The sequence below is a fragment of the Pristiophorus japonicus genome, chromosome 2 (genome assembly GCF_044704955.1).
Source record: "Pristiophorus japonicus isolate sPriJap1 chromosome 2, sPriJap1.hap1, whole genome shotgun sequence".
Lineage (NCBI taxonomy): Eukaryota > Metazoa > Chordata > Chondrichthyes > Pristiophoridae > Pristiophorus > Pristiophorus japonicus.
The window spans coordinates 54817456-54838454 of NC_091978.1; the positions used below are offsets into that span (position 1 = coordinate 54817456).

Consider the following 20999-nt stretch of genomic DNA (forward strand, 5'->3'; position numbering starts at 1 on the left):
CAATTAAGTACTTTTGAAGTGTAGTCACTGTTGTAATGTAGGAAACGTGGCAGCCAATTTGCACACAGCAAGCTCCCACAAACACGCAATGGGATAATGACCAGATAATCTGTTTTTGTTATGTTGATTGAGGAATAAATATTGGCCAGGACACTGGGGATAACTTCCTTGCTCTTCTTTGAAATAGTGTCATGGAATCTTTTACATCCACCTGAGAGGGCAGACAGGGCCTCGGTTTAACGTCTCATTTTATCTCGTAAAAGGATAAAGGATCAATCACAGTTGTAGTCTACAGACCACCTAATGGTGGAAGGGAGGTGGACAAGGAAATATGCAGACAAATTAGGGAAATGAGTAAAAAACATAGATTAATAATCATGGGGAATTTCAACTACCCCAATATTAATTGGACAGAAGAGGTAAACATAGAAAATAGGTGCAGGAGTAGACCATTCGGCCCTTCAAGCCTGCACCACCATTCAATAAGATCATGGCTGATCATTCCCTCAGTATCCCTTTCCTGCTTTCTCTCCAAACTCCTTGATCCTCTTAACCGTAAGGGCCATATCTAACTCCCTCTTGAATATATCCAATGAACTGACATCAACAACTCTCTGCGGTAGAGAATTCCACAGGTTAACAACTGTGAAGAAGTTTCTCCTCATCTCAGTGCTAAATGGCCTACCCCTTATCCTAAGACTATGTCCCCTGGTTCTGGACTTCCCCAATATCGGGAACATTCTTCCCGCATCTAACCTGTCCAGTCCCGTCAGAACTTTATGTTTCTATGAGATCCCCTCTCATCCTTCTAAACTCCAGTGAATAAAGGCCCAGTTGATCCAGAGTCTCCTCATATGACAGTCCAGCCATCCCGATAATCAGTCTGGTGAACCTTCGCTGCACTCAATAGCAAGAATGTCCTTCCTCAGACTAGGAGACCAAAACTGAACACAATACTCTAGGTAAAGGGGATAAGGGAATGCAGTTCCTACAATGTGTACAGGACTCCTTTCTAGCCCAACAATGGAGGATTCGCTATTGGATCTAGTAATGGGGAGTGAAGATAACAGCAGATAAGAGAAGTCAATGTAGGGGAACATCTAAACAATGGTGACCATAATAAAATGTGCTTTAAGATGATAATTGATAAGGGCGCTTAAGTATGACCAGGGTAATAGAATGGAGGGAAGCTGATTTTGAGGGGCTGAGAATAGAACTTGGGAAAATAAAATGGGCAACAATATTGGCAAACAATGATGTAAAGCAGCAATGGGAAACATTTAAAATGGTGTTCAACAGAGCGCAGGAACAATCTATTTCGCTAAAAGGAAAGAACAAACTAAACACTAATGAGACTCCGTTGATGAATAAAGTCATAAGGGAATAATTGAGGGTAAGGAAAGAGGCATCCATTAAGTACATAGGGCCCAAGTTTCGGGTGGAGTTGCTCCTATTTTTTTGAGCAGCTAGTTTAGTTTGGAGAATTTAGAAATCGCAATTCTCGGTATTTAGTTTGCTCCAGTTCTAGTGAGTTAGTTTAGTTTCGTTTTAGTTCATTTTTTTTTTCAAAAGAGGGTGTTACCAGCCGCTTACACCTGTTTTGCAAGTTTAGGTACCGAAAAGTTACTCCAAACTAACTTAGAATGGAGTAAGTATCGACTATTCTACGCTCAGAAAAACCTTGCGTACACTTTAGAATTAGGCGCAGGGAAGCCAGAGATAGGGAAGGAGAGGAAGGGAAGTTAGGGGATTTTCCAAAGCATTAAGCACTTCACTTTTACCAAGAAAGAACCATCATCAATAATAAATGATCAATAAATCAGTAAATAAAAAAAATAAAAAGTTCCTACCTCACCTGCCCGTTCTGGAGCACCAGGAGCCTGGCCAGGGCTAGGGGCTGCGTGCTTCGGGCTGGAAATTGGCACTCTGCCCGCTCCAGGAGCCCATTCGGTCAGGGCTAGGGGCTGCATGCTTCGGGCCCCTCCCACACAGCCAGCAGCACACGCACACAGAATCTGGGGGGCCAGGAGCTACTGCACATGCGCACAGACACCACTGCGCATGCGCGCAGCTGCCGGCACTCTTTTTGGCAAAGGGCTGTAGCTCCGCCCCCCCCTGCTGTTGTGCTGCGTTGCGCTGACTGCTCAACAAGCCTGCTGCAATCGGAGAATCGCGAGGTAAGTTTTTGGCGTGCTTTTCATTCCACAAAATAGGCGGGCCTCTCGGAGGTGCGCCGTTCTAGCGGATATTGGAAACTGGGGCCCATAGATAGTAGGAGAGTGCATGATAAGGGAGAATGCAAAGAGATTAGGAGAGGTATACAAAAAAAAATTAGGAAGGCAAGGAGGAACTATGAAATTAAATTGTTAAGGAACATAAAACAAAATAGTTAAATACTTTACATGCACATCAATTTTTAAACGAAGGATGTTGGTATGGGAATAGGACCATTAAGGAATAGACATGATAATACAGGTAATGATCCCTCATCATCATAGACAGTCCCTCGAATCAAGGTTGACTTGCTTCCACATCAAAAAGTTCACAGGTGTTTCAATGAAGGACCTAAAATTCTAGGTCCGAACTAAATCTTGAAGGGTGGAAGATGCCTGTGCTTGGACTTTTTTAATGTGTGGTGACCGTTGCACACCAGCCACCACACAGGTTTGACAGAGCTAGGTCTTGGTCCAGTAGTAAGGATTAACGAAGACGACTGGAGACCAGCTCTACTGCATGGACCTAGTGCGTACACATATCGCAGTGTGGGCTGGCCCGTGCTGCCCCAGGTGGTAATAGAGCGATGGCAGAAATACTAAATATTTTGCTTCAGTATTTAACAGGGAGATAGAACAGGTGGATATTACATTGGATGATGAGATTAGTAGTGAGATAAGTACATTTAAAATAAAAAGAGGGGATATATTAAATGAACTAATCAAACTCAAAAAGGACATAACTCCTGGTCCGGATGGATTGCATCCTCGCATTTTAAAAGAATCTGGGGAAAAGATAGCAGAAGCATTACTGCACATATTTAATAATTCATTAGAAAAAGTTGTAGTGTCAGAGGACTGGCAGATAGATAACGTAATACCTACATTTAAGAAGGGGGATAGAACATGTCCAGGGAATTATAGACCAATCAGCTTAACATCGGTGGTACGAAAAATAATGGAATGCTACTAAAGGAGAAAATAGAATCTAGAAACCAAAAATATAGTCATGAATAGACAGCATGCATTTCAAAAGGGAGAGTCTTGCTTGACCAACTTTATTGAATTTTTTGAAGAGGTAACGGTGAGAGTAGACAACGGTAATGCAATTTATAGTAGATGTAATTTATCTAGATTTTCAAAAGGCCTTTGATAAGGTACTCCATAATAGACTGTTGAACAAGGTCAGAGAATGCGGAGTCAGGGGACAAGTAGTAGAATGGATAGCTAGCTGGTTTCATGACAGAAAGCAGCGAGTGAGAGTAAAGAGTAGCTATTCACAGTGGCAGAAGGTAGGTAGTGGTGTTCCACAAGGATCAGTGCTGGAAGCACTGTTGTTCCCAATTTATATTAACGATTTAGACTTTGGAATCAAAAACATAATTTCTAAATTTGTGGGCGTAACAAATTGGGGCGGATAGTCAATACTGCGGAGGGCTGCAATAAATTACAGGAGGACATAAATAAGCTTGCACAATGGGCATTTAATTGGCAAATGACGTTCAACACAGAAATGTGAGGTATTACATTTTGGTAGGAAGAATAGGGAGGTCACTTATTACTTGGCGGGCGCGAGTCTCGGTGGCGTAGAGGAACAAAGGGATCTCGCAGTACAAATACACAAATCATGAACAGCTGCGACACAGGTTAGCAAGCTCGCATAAAAAGAAAACCAAGCACTCGGGTTTATTTCTAGGGGGATAGAATTGAAAAGTAGGGAAGTTATGCTAAACCTGTATCAAACCTTGGTTAAACCACACTTGGCGTACTGTGTACAGTTCTGGTCGTCACATTATAAAAAGGATATCAAGTCACTGGAGAGGGTGCAGAGAAGATTTGCAATCATGTTGGCCTTCATAGCGAGAGGATTTGAGTATAGGAGCAGGGAGGTCTTACTTCAGTTGTACAGGGCCTTGGTGAGGCCACACCTGGAGTATTGTGTACAGTTTTGGTCTCCTAATCTGAGGAACGACATTCTTGCTATTGAGGAAGTGCAGCGAAGGTTCACCAGACTGATTCCCGGGATGGCAGGACTGACATATGAAAGACTGGATCGACTAGGCTTATATTCTCTGGAATTTAGAAGAATGAGAGGGGATCTCATAGAAACATATAAAATTCTGACAGGATTGGACAGGTTAGATGCAGGAAGAATGTTCCCGATGTTTGGGAAGTCCAGAACCAGTGGTCACAGTCTAAGGATAAGGGGTAAGCCATTTAGGATCGAGATGAGGAGAAACTTCTTCACCCAGAGAATTGTGAACCTGTGGAATTCTCACAGAAAGTTGTTGAGGCCAGTTCGTTAGATATATTCAAAAGAAAGTTAGATATGGCCCTTATGGCTAAAGGGATCAAGGGGCATGGAGAGAAAGCAGGAATGGGGTACTGAAGTTGCATGATCAGCCATGATCATACTGAATGGTGCTGCAGGCTCGAAGGGCCGAATGGCCTACTCCTTTTCTATGATACCAGAAATGCGAGGGTCTACATATCAGGAAAGGATGAACAGACTGGGTCTCTTTTCTCTTGAAAAAAGAAAGATGAGGGGTGACCTAACACAGGTCTTTAAAATTATGAAAGGTTTTGATAGCGTGGATACAGAGAGAATGTTTCCACTTGTGGGGAAGAGCATAACTAGAGGCCAGCAATACAAGTTGGTCACCATGAAATCAAATAGGGAATTCAGAAAAACTTCTTCCCCCAGAGAGTGGTGAGAATGTGGAACTCGCTACCACAGAGTGGTTGAAGCAAATAGTATAGATACATTTAAGGGGAGGCTAGACAAGCATATGAGGGAGAAGGGAATAGAGGGTTATGTGAATAGATTTAAATGAGGCCTGAGTGGAACATAAACTCCAACATGGATTGGTTGGGCCGAATGGCCTGTTTCTGTGCCGTATATCCGATGTAACCGCACAGACCAGGAATCAAACCGCAGACCTTCCTGGTCTGTATAGCTTCAATCCCACATCAGGCAATCCATTTACCCAACAAGCCAATAGGAGAACTACAACTGACTGGTTCGATTGGCTGAGCTAACTTCACTCAGTTAGGTGACCAGGTTGTTTGACAGCTTCTGCCAAACTGTCAGTCTGAGCTTACCCTTTGCCATTGGACAGGTGCAATCTAATCTCGGCTTCAAAATTAAATAAAGGTTAAAAGTTTCTGTTCATTGAAAAACATTTCAATAGGCATTAAATTTAACAAAAATAATGATCTTCTGCTGTACCTGTTTGGGGATTGGGATTTGTTTTAAAAATAGGTTCCTGCCGTTCAATTTTTAAAATCGCCTTTGTTTTAACCAGTTTCTCCTTTGGGAATTTGGGCTGCCTTCCGACCCATCTGCAAACTTACTGATGGCAGCCACTTATAAATAGCTGCAGTGATTTAAATACACTCTGCAAATCTTTGCCAAAATGGCATCAGCTACGATTCAGTGAGGATTAGCTGTGTTTATGTTGCTCTTTGGAGTCATGTGACCCACTGCTGCTGCCCTTGTGTGCCAAGTGGTGTATGGGCTAATTCGGTTTGTCGTTGGCCCCCCGTCTCTTGAATGGCTGTAACTGGTGGGATTAGCTGGAGATTTGCAGAACACAAGGAGGTGGCTTCAGCGCAGAAAGGGAAACAAAAGCTACTCTTTCCAGAAGGGCCTCTCCTTTGTTTGAAAGTGCTGAGAGTTTGCCAGAATCATTTCAAGAAGAACTCGGCCTAATGTTTGTTGAATCCTTTCAGTTTTCTCACAAGCAAATTGTTAAAGTATTAAAGGACTGTTATTGTAATGAATATTGTGGAAGGGGTATAAATTGAATATAAAAATCTTTACTTTTAAAAAAAATAAAGTGAACCCTCATTTCTTTAGAGAAACACAGCTTTTTTTTTAAATACTAAAGTCCCTCTGACTGCAGCTCATGGGGCACACCATGTTGCCTGTGAAAGCTGAACAATAGATGCTCATTTGATGTGTGTGTCTGTCAGCTTTATTGTCTGTTCGGAGTGCTGATCAGTCACTCGGTACCGAGCCATATCGACAGTAAGGTCCCAGCTCTGGATCTTATGTGTGCTGTATGTGAATGTTGGATGTGGACTGCATTATTTTTGGCTGCAGTACGTCCTCCGTGTTGGAATGACATTCACTCACGAGGTGCTCACACACCCCTCCTAGTGGCCAGTTTAAAGAAATGTTACCAGAGCCCTGAGAGTAAGTCAGTTACCATCTTCTCTGCCACAGCAGTTTGCAGCTGAGAGAGATCAGGTCAAGGAAGAAAATAACTTTGATGAGTACTGGTAGTGCAAGCTTCCCCAATCATTCTGCTGGCAAATGCACTACCAAGTATCAGTTGGCTGAATTGAATTCCAATTACCTCATCGTCTTCTGTGTTCCAGTGAAAAGAAAACCCGTTTCACTAACTTATGCTCATAATTAAAAGCCAGTAAATCTCTTCTGCATCCTCATTCTTCCTAAATGAGGGCAATCAAAACTGGACTCAATATTTTAACTTGCCGAACATTCCCAGGAATCGATGGACCTTGCTCACATTCATGAGCATTCATATTCTCTCGAGCTTGTCACCGTCTTCTTTGAAGTTTCTGAAAATCTGATTGATTTTTTTGAGAATCCATACTTTTTGCACTTTGCATAATTCCTCCTCCTCCTCCTCATTGCAGTTCATTAAGACAGATCTGACTTCTTTGCCCTGTTCTGGTAGGGGGGTCTCCATTTAGTAGAATGTTACCAGGCCTTCTAGGAATTAATTTGCTCTCTGGATGTGGGCATAGCTGGCAAGGCCTTCCCTCATTGCTGGTGATACCACTGATACAACAGAGTTGATTACGAGTTCACTTCAGAGGGCAGATAGGAGTCCACCATGTTAGTGTGGGCTCTGATTGGGGGCAGTAATCTTCTGGGGCCGGGACTTTTGGCGCCCGGTGCAGAAGTCCCACTCCCGCCACGGAATTAACCTTCCCGCCCCTCTAAGGAAGTGGAGCGCAATCTCGCGCGCTCCATTTCCTTTGGGGGCAGTAACCGGGGTGTTGGTGGGGCACTTCAACGCTCCTCCCCTTTGATTCAAGGCGATGACCGCTGGCTCCCACTGGGCCATCAGGGCAGTGTGCGACAGAGCCTGCAGCCCAGCAGCCAAGACAGAGTGCCGGGCTGCACGATGGCGAACCGGACCACGCTAGGGCTGCCATTGTTCAGCCAACGCGAGAGTTGGCTGACAAAAAAAAATGGCGACCCGGGGCGCTGGCGCTCTCCCCTTTTTAATGAGCGTCCCAAGAGTGGATGTCCGCCAGCTTAGCGACCCGTGAAGCTGGCGTCGACCTCCGCTTGTGCTAGCCTCGCAGCCAGCGGGGCAGTTTCCTCCGTGGGGGCGATAAGGAGTCAGCGAGGGGCCGGTGAGGGGTCAGTGCGCACGGCGATGGGGCACGGTGCTGCCATGGCAACGCCTTCGCAAACTCCGACCAATTTGCCGGGAGGCTGTGGCACACCCTTCCCCGGGGCAAAAAGTGTCTTGTGTTCCGTTATTGTGGAAAGGGGCGATTTTGCCCCCCTCACCCCCCCCCCCCCCCAAGTTTCCTTCCCTGAAGAACATTAGTGAACCAGTTGGGATTTTCTAACAATCCAATAGCTGTGTTGTCACTTTTTTGTGATAACAAGCTTTTTATTGCCTTTTTGAAAAAAACTGAATTAAAATTCTCACTGAGATTTGAACCCATGTTCATTTCTGGATAATTAGTCCAGTAACATAACCACTACACTACCATGCCCCGTTGTATTGGCATACATCTCTGGAGATGTTTTGGAGCTGAAGACATACTAAATGGTAGAAGTGGAAAGTGATAAAGGTTCCACGCACTGACAAAGGGATCTGCCAGATTCCTGCATTGACATCCCTTCCGACTGAGCTGGGCTTTCATCCACTGGATGTTGTTGTGCTTCTCCCAAGACACACAACACACTCTTGTTTAACTTGGTTAAATCCACAGAATTTCAATCTTTGCCATTTGGGTTTTGGATTATAACTACTCTTACGTGCCAGTCTGTAAGCTCTTGCAGTCCTTCTCAACCCTTCCACTTTAGTCAATTCTTTCATTGTTTTCTCATAACAAAATAGAGATACTTTCTCGGAGCTGATATTGAAAATGGCTTGTTTAATATTGTATTCACCCAAACACTTGGTTAGAAGGCACTTTGGGATGTTCTGAGAATGTGAAAGGTATGACATACTACACGTTTGTTCACATCTCTTTCCCTCTTTGTATGTGGTGTATGTCTGATTGTCGTCTTGGAAGTTTACAGCAGCGATGGAGGCCATTCGGCCCATTGTGTTTGTGCTGGCCAAAAAAGAGCTATCCAACTTTATCCCACTTTGCAACCTTTGGTCTGTAGCCTTGTACATAAGAATTAAGAAATAGGAGCAGGCCATATGGCATTCAAGAAGATCATGGCTGATCTTCGATCTCAACTCCACTTTCCTGCCCGTTCTCCATATCCCTTGATTCCCCCAGAGTACAAAAATCTAGCTATCTCAGCCTTGAATATACTCAACGACTCAGCATCCACAGCCCCTTCAGGTAGACAATTCCAAAGATCCACAACCCTGTGAGTGAAGAAATTCCTCTTCATCTCAGTCTTCAATGGCTGATCCCTTATCCGGAGACTCTGCCCCCTAGTCCGCGACTCTCCAGCCGGGGGAAATAGCCTCTCGGCTTCCACAAACACAAAAGCAAAATACTGCGGCTGCTGGAAATCTGAAATGAAAGCTAGAAACTGCTGGAAATACTCAGTGGGTCAGGCAGCATCTGTTAGAGATGTAACAGATTTTAAGCAAGGGGAGGGGGAGGAGAGGTAAGAACAAAAGGGAAGGTCTGTGATGGAGTGGAAGGCAGGAGAGATTAAAAGACAAAAGAGATGATTGTACAAAGCAAAAGGGGATGGTAACGGAACGAGTAAAGAAACAACAGATGAGCTGAGTGTAAATGGGGATGGCAGAATCGCCAACAGCTGCCATGTGAAAAAATGGGGGCAGAGGTGATGGCCTGAAATTGTTGAACTCGATGTGGAGTCCAGAAGGCTGTAAAGTAATCGAAAGCTGAGGTACTGTTCCTCGAGCTTATGTTGAGCTTCTAAAGTGACAGGCGACCAGAAGCTCAGGGTCACACTTCTGGACTGAACGGAGGTGTTCCTCAAAGCGGTCACCCAATCTACGCTTGGTCTCCCCAATGTAGAGGAGACCACATCTTGAGCAGCGAATACAGTATACTGAATTGAAAGCAGTACAAGTAAATCACTGTTTCACCTGGAAGGAGTGTTTGGGGCCCTGGACAGTGGGAAGGGATTAGGTAAACGGGCAGGTGTTGCTACATCTGTGCTTGCACGGGAAGGTGCGGTGGGAGGGGGTGATTGAGCAGTAGACCAGCGTGTTACGGAGGGAGCGGTCCCCTTGGAATGCTGCGAGGGGAGGGGTAGATGGAAACTGGTGGGGTGAAAGGTGAGGACAGGGGAACCCTATCGTGGCTCTGGGGAAAAAGGGAAGGGGTGAGAGCAGAAGTGCGGGAAATGGAACGGACACAGTGTTAACCTCGGCGGAGGGGAATCCTCGGTTGAGGACAAAGGAAGACATGTCAGAAGCACTAGTGTGAAAGGTGGTATCATCAGAACAGATGCGAAGGAGACGGAGAAACTGGGAGAATAGAATGGAGCCCTTACAGGAAGCGGGGTGGGAGGAAGTGTAGTCCAGATAGCTGTAGGAGTCAGTGGGGTTATAGGGAATGTTTGTCGCTAGCCTATCCCCAGAAATGGAAACAGAAAAGTCGAGGAAGGGAAGAGTCGGAGATGGACCATGTGAAGGTGAGGGGAGGGTGGGAATTGGATGCAAAGTGAATGAAATTTTCTAGTTCAGGGCGAGAGCAGGAAACGGCATTGATACAGTCATCAATGTACCGGAAAAAGAGGTGAGGGAGGGGACCCGAGTAGGACTGGAACAAAGAATGTTCCACATATCTGACGAAAAGGCAGGCGTAGCTAGGACCCATAGCAACAACCTCTTTAATTTGGAGAAAGTGAGTGGAGTTAAAGGAGAAGTTGTTCAATGTGAGAACAAGTTCAGCCAGGCGGAGGAGGGCGGTGGATGGGGACTGGTTGGGCCTCTGCTCGAGGAAGAAGCGGAGCACCCTCAGGCCATCCTGGTGGGTGATGGAAGTGTAGAGGGATTGGGTGTCCATGGTGAAAAGGAGATGGTTGGGGCCGGGAAACTGGAAACATAGAAACTTAGAAAATAGGCGCAGAAGTAGGCCATCCTGCCCTTCGAGCCTGCACCATCATTCAGTATGATCATGCAACTTCAGTACCCCATTCCTGCTTTCTCTCCATACCCTTTGATCCCTTTAGCCATAAGGGCCACATCTAACTCCCTTTTGAATATATCTAATGAACTGGCCTCAACAACTTTCTGTGGTACAGAAATTCCACAGGTTCACCACTCTCTGGGTGAAGAAGTTTCTCCTCATCTCGGTCCTAAATGGCTTGCCCCTTATCCTTAGACTGTGATCCCTGGTTCTGGACTTCCCCAACATCGGGAACATTCTTCCTGCATCTAACCTGTCCAATCCTGTCAGAATTTTATATGTTTCTATGAGATCCCCTCTCATTCATCTAAATTCCAGTGAATATAAGCCTAGTCGATCCAGTCTTTCTTCATATGTCAGTCCAGCTATCCCAGGAATCAGTCTGGTGAACCTTCGCTGCATTCCCTCAATAGCAAGAATGTCCTTCCTCAGATTAGGAGACCAAAACTGAACACAATATTCAAGATGTGGTCTCACCAAGGCTCTGTACAACTGCAGCAAGACCTCCCTGCTCCTATACTCTCATCCTCTTGCTATGAAGGCCAACATGCTATTTGCCTCCTTCACTGCCTGCTGTACCTGCATGCCAACCTTCAGTGACTGATGTACCATGACACCCAGGTCTTGTTGCACCTTCCCTTTTCCTAATCTGTCACCATTCAGATAATAATCTGCCTTCCTGTTTTTACCACCAAAGTGGATAACCTCACATTTATCCACATTATACTGCATCTGCCATGCATTTGTCCACTCACCAAACCTGTCCAAGTCACCCTGCAGCCTCTTAGCATCCTCCTCACAGCTCACACTGCCACCCAGCTTAGTGTCATCTGCAAACTTGGAGATAATATATTCAATTCCTTTGTCTAAATCATTAATGCATATTGTAAATAGCTGGGGTCCCAGCACAGAACCTTGCGGTACCCCACTAGTCGCTGCCTGTCATTCTGAAAAGGACTCGTTTATTCCTACTCTTTGCTTCCTGTCTGCCAACCAGTTCTCTATCCACATCAATACATTACCCCCAATACTATGTGCTTTAATTTTTCACACCAATCTCTTGTGTGGGACCTTGTCAAAAGCCTTTTGAAACAGTTAGTGGCGGAAGGCGTCGGAAGAGTCTCGGATGTAGGTGGGAAGAGACTGGACAAGGGGAGAAAAAAATAGTGTCAAGATAGGAAAAAATCAGTTCCGTGGGACAAGAAGAAGCTGAAACTGTTATGTATGTAAACACTACCAATGTGTAAGACTTGTCATCAGGGCGGGTGTACCTGTGGGAGACCCAAGGGTCACCTGCACACCCTGGGCAAGCAGGTATAAAAGACAGACTACCATCTGCCTCCTCACTCTGGAGTCACAATTAAGAGAGCAAGGTCACAACAGTTTGAGCTGAAGATGTACAGTCCTGTGGAGTTATTCTAAACTTAACAGAAACGATGGGTCTACTGGGGCAGTCCTGTTTGTGGATCTTGGGAAGGAGGTAGAAGTGGGCACTGTGGGGTTGGGAACTATGAGGTTGGTGTCTGTGGAGGGAAGATCTCCAGAGGAGATGAGGTCAGTGGCGATCTGGGAAATGATGGCTTGATGTTCGGTAGTGGGGTCATGGTCCAGGGGGAGGTAGGAGGAGGTGTCGGAGATTGGCGTTCCGCCTCCGCAAGGTAGAGCTTCTCGGCTTCTACCCTGTCTTTCAGTAATCAATGAGACATCAATCTTGTTAACCGTGTCACGACTTTTGCAGGGAACAGTTTCACTTTGGGTTTTGTCTCTTTCTATCATTATTTGTATTATTTCTGGGTCCACTCTGCAATATTCCCAGCTGCTTTTTCTCTCAGGTGTCCTTCCCAAAGTGTATCAGTAAGTATTAGAGCACTTTGCTTCTCCAGCCATGTATAATAACTGGGATATACTGTCAATCCATCATAGGTTTTCTGCCCCCTGGGGTCTTCATTCCCTACTGTAATCCCCCTTGGGAGTAAGGTTTGGTTGCTGTGTTTTTCCAGTCTCTTAATCTTCCCTACCTGGTTGACACTTGCTCTCCTTGTCAGCTGCAATCTAATGACCACTTGCTGTTCTGTAATGGTTAAACTCCCTCTCACTTGCACAATTGCTTTATTGAGGGTTGACTTTGGGCCTAACTGTAACCTCTCGGGCAGTCTCTTGGCTCCTAGTCCCGTGCCCCATGAGCGTGGAGGCCCCGACCTGCGTGAGAACACCAGCGGCAGGTCGGTGCCATAAAAGGAGCAGCATGGGGGCCCCGGGAGCAGCATGGAGACATACTACTCCAGGGAGCAGCGTGGCGGCCTCTGGAGCAGTGTGGGGGCGTACTACTCCAGGGAGCAGCACGAGCTGGTGCAGGAGGGCAACGTCATTGAAGAGTCGATGATTGGAGCGTGGGCATACAGCAGGAGCGCGAGGTCGGGGCAAAAGAGCGGCGAGAGACTGTGGAGGAACATGTTCGGGGCGCAGGGGAGGCGTGGGTTCGGGGCCAGGGGCAGCACGGGCCAGCCCTCACTGCGATATGTGTGCACACTCGGTCCATACAGAAGACCTGGTCTCCAGTCATCTTGGTCGGTCCTTGCCACTGGACCAAGACCTAGCTCTATCGAGCCCGTGTGGTGGCTGGTGTGCAACAGCCACCACATGTTAAAAAAAAATCCACGCACAGGCATCTTCCACCCTTCAACAAGCAGTTCATGACCTGGAATATTAGGTCCTTCATTAAAACACCTGTGAACTCATCCTTTTTTGGCGTGGAAGCAAGTCATCCTCGTTTCGAGGGACCGCCTATGATGATGATGATGATGATGATGATGAGTCCCATTACAGTATGACCACAAATCATATGCCAAGTACCATAGGCAGGGTGTTCCATCAAACGGTAGAAGGTTATAATGAAAGTGTCCACCAATTTGGATTCAATATGTTTCCTTTAATTGAATTTTTCTCTCTCTCAAATTTGTGCCTTTGCACACTACAAAATATTTTTCAAATGAATCTTGTACGGCTTCATTATCAGATAATTTAAAAAATAGTGCAAAATCTCCTGTTTCCTCGCCCACTAAATATATCGGTCTGCTAATTGGCATTCAATTCTATTTTATTGAGAATTGCTTCAGGCTTCGATCGTTCAAATTATTTAATCCATCTTGATCATTCTGCTGGCTCATTGAAATCAAACTTAACTGATGAGTTTATGTGGAAAGAGACCATTTTGTTGTGATTTTTAAAATCTCCTTTTACTTATTTATAGTTTTTCTTTTGCCGAATTTTTCTTGTATCGGGAGCGTGGCTAATTAATTCCCTGTTTTCTCAGTTTCCAGATCATTTTTATTTAACCAAAGAACAGCGACTACAGTCACCCAGATTTTTTAAATATTAGTTCTTGGGATGTGGGTACCAGTGGCAAGGCCGGCATTTATTGGCCGTTGTTAGTTGCTGTGGAAAGTTTGATATAACTCGGTAGCTTGTTAAACCACTTCAGAGGGCAGTTAAGCGTCAACCAGTTGGTGTGGAACTGGAATCACACACAGGCCAGACTGGGAAAGAAGCTGGTTTGCTTCCCTGAAGGACGTTACTGAAATAGTTTTTTTTCCCCCGACAATCCAATAACTTCATGGTCACTTATGCTGAAATCAGCTTTTTATTTCCAGAATTTTTTAATTGAGTTATCCCCGGTGTCCTGGGGCCAATATTTATCCCTCAATCAACATCACTAAAAACAGATTATCTGTTCATTATCACATTGCTGTTTGTGGGAGTTTGTTGTGTGCAAATTGCCTGCCGCGTTTCCCACATTACAACAGTGACTACACTTCAAAAAGTATTTAATTGGCTGTAAAGAGCTTTGGGACATCCAGTGGTTGTGAAAGGCGCTATATAAATGCAAGTCTTTATTTTTTTTTCTATTTCAAATTTTCTAAATTCAGCGGTGGAGCTTGAACCCGCTGTCTCTGGAATATTAGTCCAGACCTGCTGCATTGTAGATTCTTTTTAAATGGACTCCGATGCTTCCAGAAGCATTCTAACTTACAGCTCCACGATAAAAATGTCACAGCTACACCTTCCCCCCCCCCTATATTTACATTGCACATACGTAATAATTGTACCTAACCTGCAGGAACAGGTGAAATAACATGTATGTGCAAGTACCTGTATGTGCAATACATTTTTGAAGTTTATTTAAAATACTTAATTTGTTCTTTCCTCCGGTCCCTTCCAGAGCATAAACATGGAGAACTCCTCAGTCGCCTCGGCTTCCTCAGAGGCTGGAAGTAACCGCTCCCAGGAGATAGAGGAACTGGAACGATTCATTGACAGCTACGTCCTGGAATACCAGGTTCAGGGGTTACTTACAGACAAACCAGAAACTGACGCAGACAGTGAAAAGACACCGCCAAACTCCCAGGTATGAGGTCGTTTCTGGATTATGTCACCCTGGACTATTTTACCAAGTCGGTAAGAGGGGGCAGAGATAAGGCCGAATGCTCGTGTTTGAGCAGGGCTGTTCCATGTTGTCCTTGTGTTCTACTCATACACATGGTATAGCCCGGAGGCCACTCTTAATTAGTTAAAATGTCATGAAACACAGAGCAGGAACCCACCAAGGTTAAAAGGAAAACTAGGTAAATCAGGAAGTGGTGATAAGTTGACACCAAGCTTGGGTTTAAAAGCCTATACATTGGAAGATGGAAGGAATAATGAAGGGGGTAAGGACATGCACAGTTTTGAGGTCCTGCAGTAGATTGAATGGGAATGGTTGATGGTGTGATTCACCTTGAGGTGGTGGAGTGAATAAGATGGCATATACTTTGAGTTCAGGAGACACAAGAGAGGAAATCCCAGAGCAGTCATAGTCGCCATGATATGGATAACTGTGAGGTGGAGCGTGGCAGCGAGGAAGATTGAGAAGAGGGTTGAAGCGATGACACAGCCCTGTTTGACCCCGGTCCGGACGTGGATTGGGTCTGTGATGGATCCGTTGGTAAGGATCACAGCCTGCATGGCTTCATGGAGCAGGCAGAGGATGGTGACGAACATTTGGGGGTATCCGAAACGGAGGAGGACGCTCCATAGACCCTCGCGGTTGACAGTGTCAAAGGCCTTTGTAAGGTGGAAGAAGGCCATGTATAAAGGCTGGCACTGCTCCCTGCATTTTTCCTATAGCTGTCGCGCTGCAAAAATCATGTCCGTTGTGTCTCGTAGGGGATGAAATCCGCACTGTGACACCGGGAGGAAACATAGAAACATAAAAAATAGGTGCAAGAGTAGGCCATTCGGCCCTTTGAGTCTGCACCACCATTCAATAAGATCATGGCTGATCATTCCCTCAGTACCCCTTTCCTGCTTTCTCTCCATACCCCTTGATCCCTTTAGCCGTACGGGCCATATCTAACTCCCTCTTGAATATATCGAATGGACTGGCATCAACAACTCTCTGCAGCAGGGAAATCCACAGGTTAACAACTCTGAGTGAAGAAGTCAGCAAGCTCCCTGCTGAAGTGGAATTAAACTACAGAACCAGTGGGAACCTGTTCAACCTGCGCCGTCTCCAGGCCAGGTCCAAGATCACCCCAACCTCTGTTGTCGAGCCACAGTACGCGGTCGACGCCTGCGCACATACAGAAGCGGAACTCCAGGACGTAGTCGACGTATTTACTGAGGCGTACGAAAGCATGGGCTTACGCTAAACATCCGTAAGACAAAGGTCCTCCACCAGCCATCAGCCTGTCCTCGGCGCACAGCATTCCCCCCTTCCCCCCCCCCCCCCCCCCCCCCAGCTGCCCCCCAGACATCAAGATCCACGGCACGGCCCTGGACACCGTGGACCACTTCCCATATCTCGGGAGCCTCCTATCAACAAGAGCAGGCATCGATGACGAGATCCAACACCGCCTCCAATGTAACCTTCGGCCGTCTGAGGAAAAGAGTTTGAAGATCAGGCCCTCAGCTGCCACCAAGCTCACGGTCTACAGGGCTGTAGTACTACCTGCCCTCCTGTATGACTCAGACATGGACCATGTACAGTAGACACCTCAAGTCACTGGAGAAATATCACCAATGATGTCTCCGCAAGATCCTACAAATCCCCTGGGAGGACAGGCGCAGCAACATCAGCGTCCTCGTCCAGGCTAACATCCCCAGCATTGAAGCACTGACCACACTCGATCAGCTCCGCTGGGCAGGCCACATAGTTCGCATGCCATACACGAGACTCTCCAAGCAAGTGCTCTATTCGGAACTCCTTCACGGCAAACGAGCCAAAGGCGGGCAGTGGAAACGCTACAAGGACACCCTCAAAGCCTCCCTGATAAACTCCGACAGCCCCACTGACACCTGGGAGTCCGTGACCCAAGAGCCCCCTAAATGGAGGATGTACATCCGGGAGGGCGTTGAGCACCTCGAGTCTCAACGCCATGAGCATGCAGAAATCAAGCGCAGGCATAGCCGCACGTGCGGCAAACCAGTCCCACCCACCCCTTCCCTCAATGACTCTCTGTCCCACCTGTGACAGAGTCTGTGGCTCTTGTATTGGACTGTTCAGCCACCAAAGAACTCACCAGGAATAGAAGCAACTCTACCTCAATTCCGAGGGACTGCCTATGATGATGAGTATGGGTAACATCGGGAAAGGTGCAGGGGAAAAAGTCTTGCATCCCTCTCAATTGCAGCCATCATAAAACGTGCTACTCTGTGTAACTCTGGACATCAGTTTATACCTTGCCAGCTTTGGAGTATTGCCACAGTTGGAATTTGGAATAGCTGGGCCAAGTGGATGATTATTTTTTGGAAAATAAGATGGAGTCTATGGTAGCTACTCTGGAGAGACCCTTCATCAAGACACCGCTTATGATTGTGGTCCCCAATAAAAGCAGGATAGTAGTACCATTGTATTCCATGATTCAGGTCACAAAACAATTGGTGCTTTTGCAAATTCGGGGCCTTGCCTTAGATAATCTCTCGGGCATAGTGTCACTCACTCCCATAAGTGGTCTGAGTGTCTTAGATTTAGGGATGTGCTTGTACCAACCAATAGCTAACGATATGATAGTACAACCAGGGGTGTAACAGTAGTGCTCTGAACTGGATATTTGTGTATTTTAATCAATCTTTTTGAAGGCACATCATGAAAACATTTGGTGATATGAATCATGAAGCTGTATTATTTCAAAACAAGTGAAGATACAGAGCAACAGTTATAGAAACATAGAAAATAGGTGCAGGTGCAGGAGTAGGCCATTCGGCCCTTCGAGCCTGCACCCACCATTCAATATGATCATGGCTGATCATTCACATCAGTACCCCTTTCCCGCTTTCTCTCCATACCCCTTGATCCCTTTAGCCGTAAGGGCCATATCCAACTCCCTTTTGAATATATCTAACGAACTGGCATCAACAACTCTGCGGAAGAGAATTCCACAGGTTAACAACTCTGAGTGAAGAAGTTTCTCCTCATCTCGGTCCTAAATGGCTTACCCCTTATCCTTAGACTGTGACCCCTGGTTCTGGACTCCCCCAACATCGGGAACATTCTTCCTGCATCTAACCTGTCCACTTCCGTCAGAATTTTATGTTTCTCTCAGATCCCCTCTCATTCTTCTAAACTCCAGTGAATACAGGCCCAGTCGATCCAGTCTCTCCTCATATGTCAGTCCTGCCATCCCGGGAATCAGTCTGGTGAACCTTCACTGCACTCCTTCAATAGCAAGAACGTCCTTCCTCAGATTAGGAGACCAAAACTGAACACAATATTCCAGGTACGGCCTCACCAAGGCCCTGTACAGCTGCAGCAAGACCTCCCTGCTCCTATACTCAAATCCCCTAGTTATGAAGGCCAACATGTCATTTGCCTTCTTCACCGCCTGCTGTACCTGCATGCCAACCTTCAATGACTGATGTACCATGACACCCAGGTCTTGTTACACCTCCCCTTTTCCTAATCTGCCGCCATTCAGATAATATTCTGCCTTCATGTTTTTGCCACCAAAGTGGATAACCTCACATTTATCCACATTATACTTCATCTGCAATTTATTTGCCCACTCACCTAACCTGTCCAAGTCCCCCTGCAGCCTCTTAGCATCCTCCTTACAGCTTACGCCGCCATCCAGCTTAGTGTCATCTGCAAACTTGGAGATATTGCATTCAATTCCTTCATCTAAATCATTAATGTATATTGTAAATAGCTGGGGTCCCAGCACTGAACCCTGCGGCACCCCACAAGTCACTGCCTGCCATGAATTGAGTCAATGGTAAAAAGACAAAATTAAAGGCTCTTTATCTGAATGCACGCAGCATTCGTAACAAGATAGATGAATTGATGGCACAAATATAAATAAATGGTATGATCTGATAGCCATTACAGAGACGTGGTTACAAAGTGACGAAGGCTGGGAACTGAATATTCAGGGGTATTTGACATTTTGAAAGGATAGGCAGAAAGGAAAAGGAGGTGGGCTAGTTCTGTTAATAAAGGATGGAATCAGTGCAGTAGTGAGAAATGATATTGGTTAGGAAGATCAAGATGTAGAATCAGTTTGGGTGGAGATAAGAAATACTAAGGGAAAGAAGTCACTGGTGTGAGTAGTCTCTCGGCCCCCTAACTGTAGCTACACTGTAGGACAGATAATAAATCAAGAAATAATAGAGGCTTGTAAAAAAAGGTACTGCAATAATCGTGGACGATTTTAATCTTCATATTGTTTGGACAAATCAAATTAGCAAAGGTAGCCTGGAGGCCGAGTTCATAGTGTATTCGGGATGGTTTCTTAGAACAATACGATGTGGAATCAACCAGGGAGCAGTCTATTTTAGATCTGGTAATGTGTAATGAGATAGGATTAATTAATCTCATAGTAAAGCATCCTCTAGGGAAGAGTGATCATAGCATGTTAGAATTTCAAATTCAGTTTGAGGGTGAGAAACTTGGGTCTGAAACTAGTGTCCTAAACTTAAAGGCAATTACAAAGGTATGAAGACAGAGTTGGCTAAAGTGGACTGGGGAAATGAAGTGAAGACGGTAGATAAGCAGTGGCAGACATAAGAATATAAGAACTAGGAACAGGAGTCGGACACACGGACCCTCGAGCCTGCTCCGCCATTCAATAAGATCATGGCTGATCTGATGATGGACTCAGCTCCACTTCCACGCCCGCTCCCCTTAACCCCTTATCGTTTAAAAAACTGTATTTCTGTCAGAGCAGGAATCGCAGAATAGCTCAGATGAATATGTGGCTTGAAGAGTGGTGCAGAAGGGAGAGATTCAAATTCCTGGGACATTGGAACTGGTTCTGGGGGAGGTGGGACCAGTACAAACCGGATGGTCTGCACCTGGGCAGGACCGGAATCAATGTCCTCTGGGGAGTGTTTGCTAGTGCTTTTGGGGAGGGGTTAAACTAATATGGCAGGGGGATGGGAACCTATGCAGGGAGATGGGGGCAGAAGCAAAAAATAGAAAGAAGAAAAGTAAAAGTGGAGGGCAGCGAAACCTAAGGCAAAAATCAAAAAGGGCTACATTATAGCAATATTCTAAAAGGGCGAAGTGTGTTTAAAAAAAGACAAGACTGAAGGCTCTGTGCTCAGTGCGAGGAGCATTCGTAATAAGGTGGATGAATTAACTGCACAGGCAGCAATTAATGAATATGAGATAATTGGCATCTCAGAGACATGACTCCAGGGTGACCAAGGCTTGGGAACTCAAAATCCAGGGGTATTCAACATTTAGGAAGGATAGACAGAAAGGAAAAGGAGGTGGGGCAGTGTTGCTGGTTAAAGAGGAAATTAACGCAATAGTAAGGAAGGACATTAGCTTGGATGATGTGGAATCTGTATGGATGGAGCTGCGGAATACCAAAGGGCATAAAACGCTAGTGGGAATTGTGTACAGACCACCAAACAGTAGTAGTGAGGTTGGGGACAGCATCAAACAAGAAATTAGGGATGCGTGCAATAAAGGTACAGCAGTTATCACGGGCGACTTTAATCTACATATAGATTGGGCTAACCAAACTGGTAGCAATGCGGTGGAGGAGGATTTCCTGGAGTGTATTAGGGATGGTTTTCTAGACCAATATGTCGAGAAACCAACTAGAGAGCTGGCCATCCTAGACTGGGTCTTGTGTAATGAGAAAGGACTAATTAACAATCTTGTTGTGCGAGGCCCCTTGGGGAAGAGTGACCATAATATGGTAGAATTCTTTATTAAGATGGAGAGTGACACAGTTAATTCAGAGACTAGGGTCCTGAACTTAAGGAAAGGTAACTTCGATGGTATGAGATGTGAATTGGCTAGAATAGACTGGCGAATGATACTTGAAGGGTTGACAGCGGATAGGCAATGGCAAACATTTAAAGATCACATGGAGGAACTTCAACAATTGTACATCTAAGTCTGGAGTAAAAATAAAACGGGGAAGGTGACTCAACTGTGGCTAACAAGGGCAA

At 45.6% G+C, this 20999-nt stretch overlaps 1 protein-coding gene across 4 annotated transcripts in view; it reads left to right on the top strand.

Annotated features, from left to right (window-relative positions):
- Nucleotides 1-20999, top strand: part of ctif (CBP80/20-dependent translation initiation factor) — a 300050-nt gene that overhangs the window by 78263 nt on the left and 200788 nt on the right. For all 4 annotated transcript variants that reach the window (XM_070867474.1, XM_070867476.1, XM_070867477.1 and 1 more), the window contains exon 2: nt 14779-14964. In XM_070867474.1, the coding sequence (XP_070723575.1) occupies nt 14788-14964 (177 nt within the window). In that variant the 5' untranslated portion in view covers nt 14779-14787. The remainder of the gene's footprint in view (nt 1-14778; nt 14965-20999) is intronic.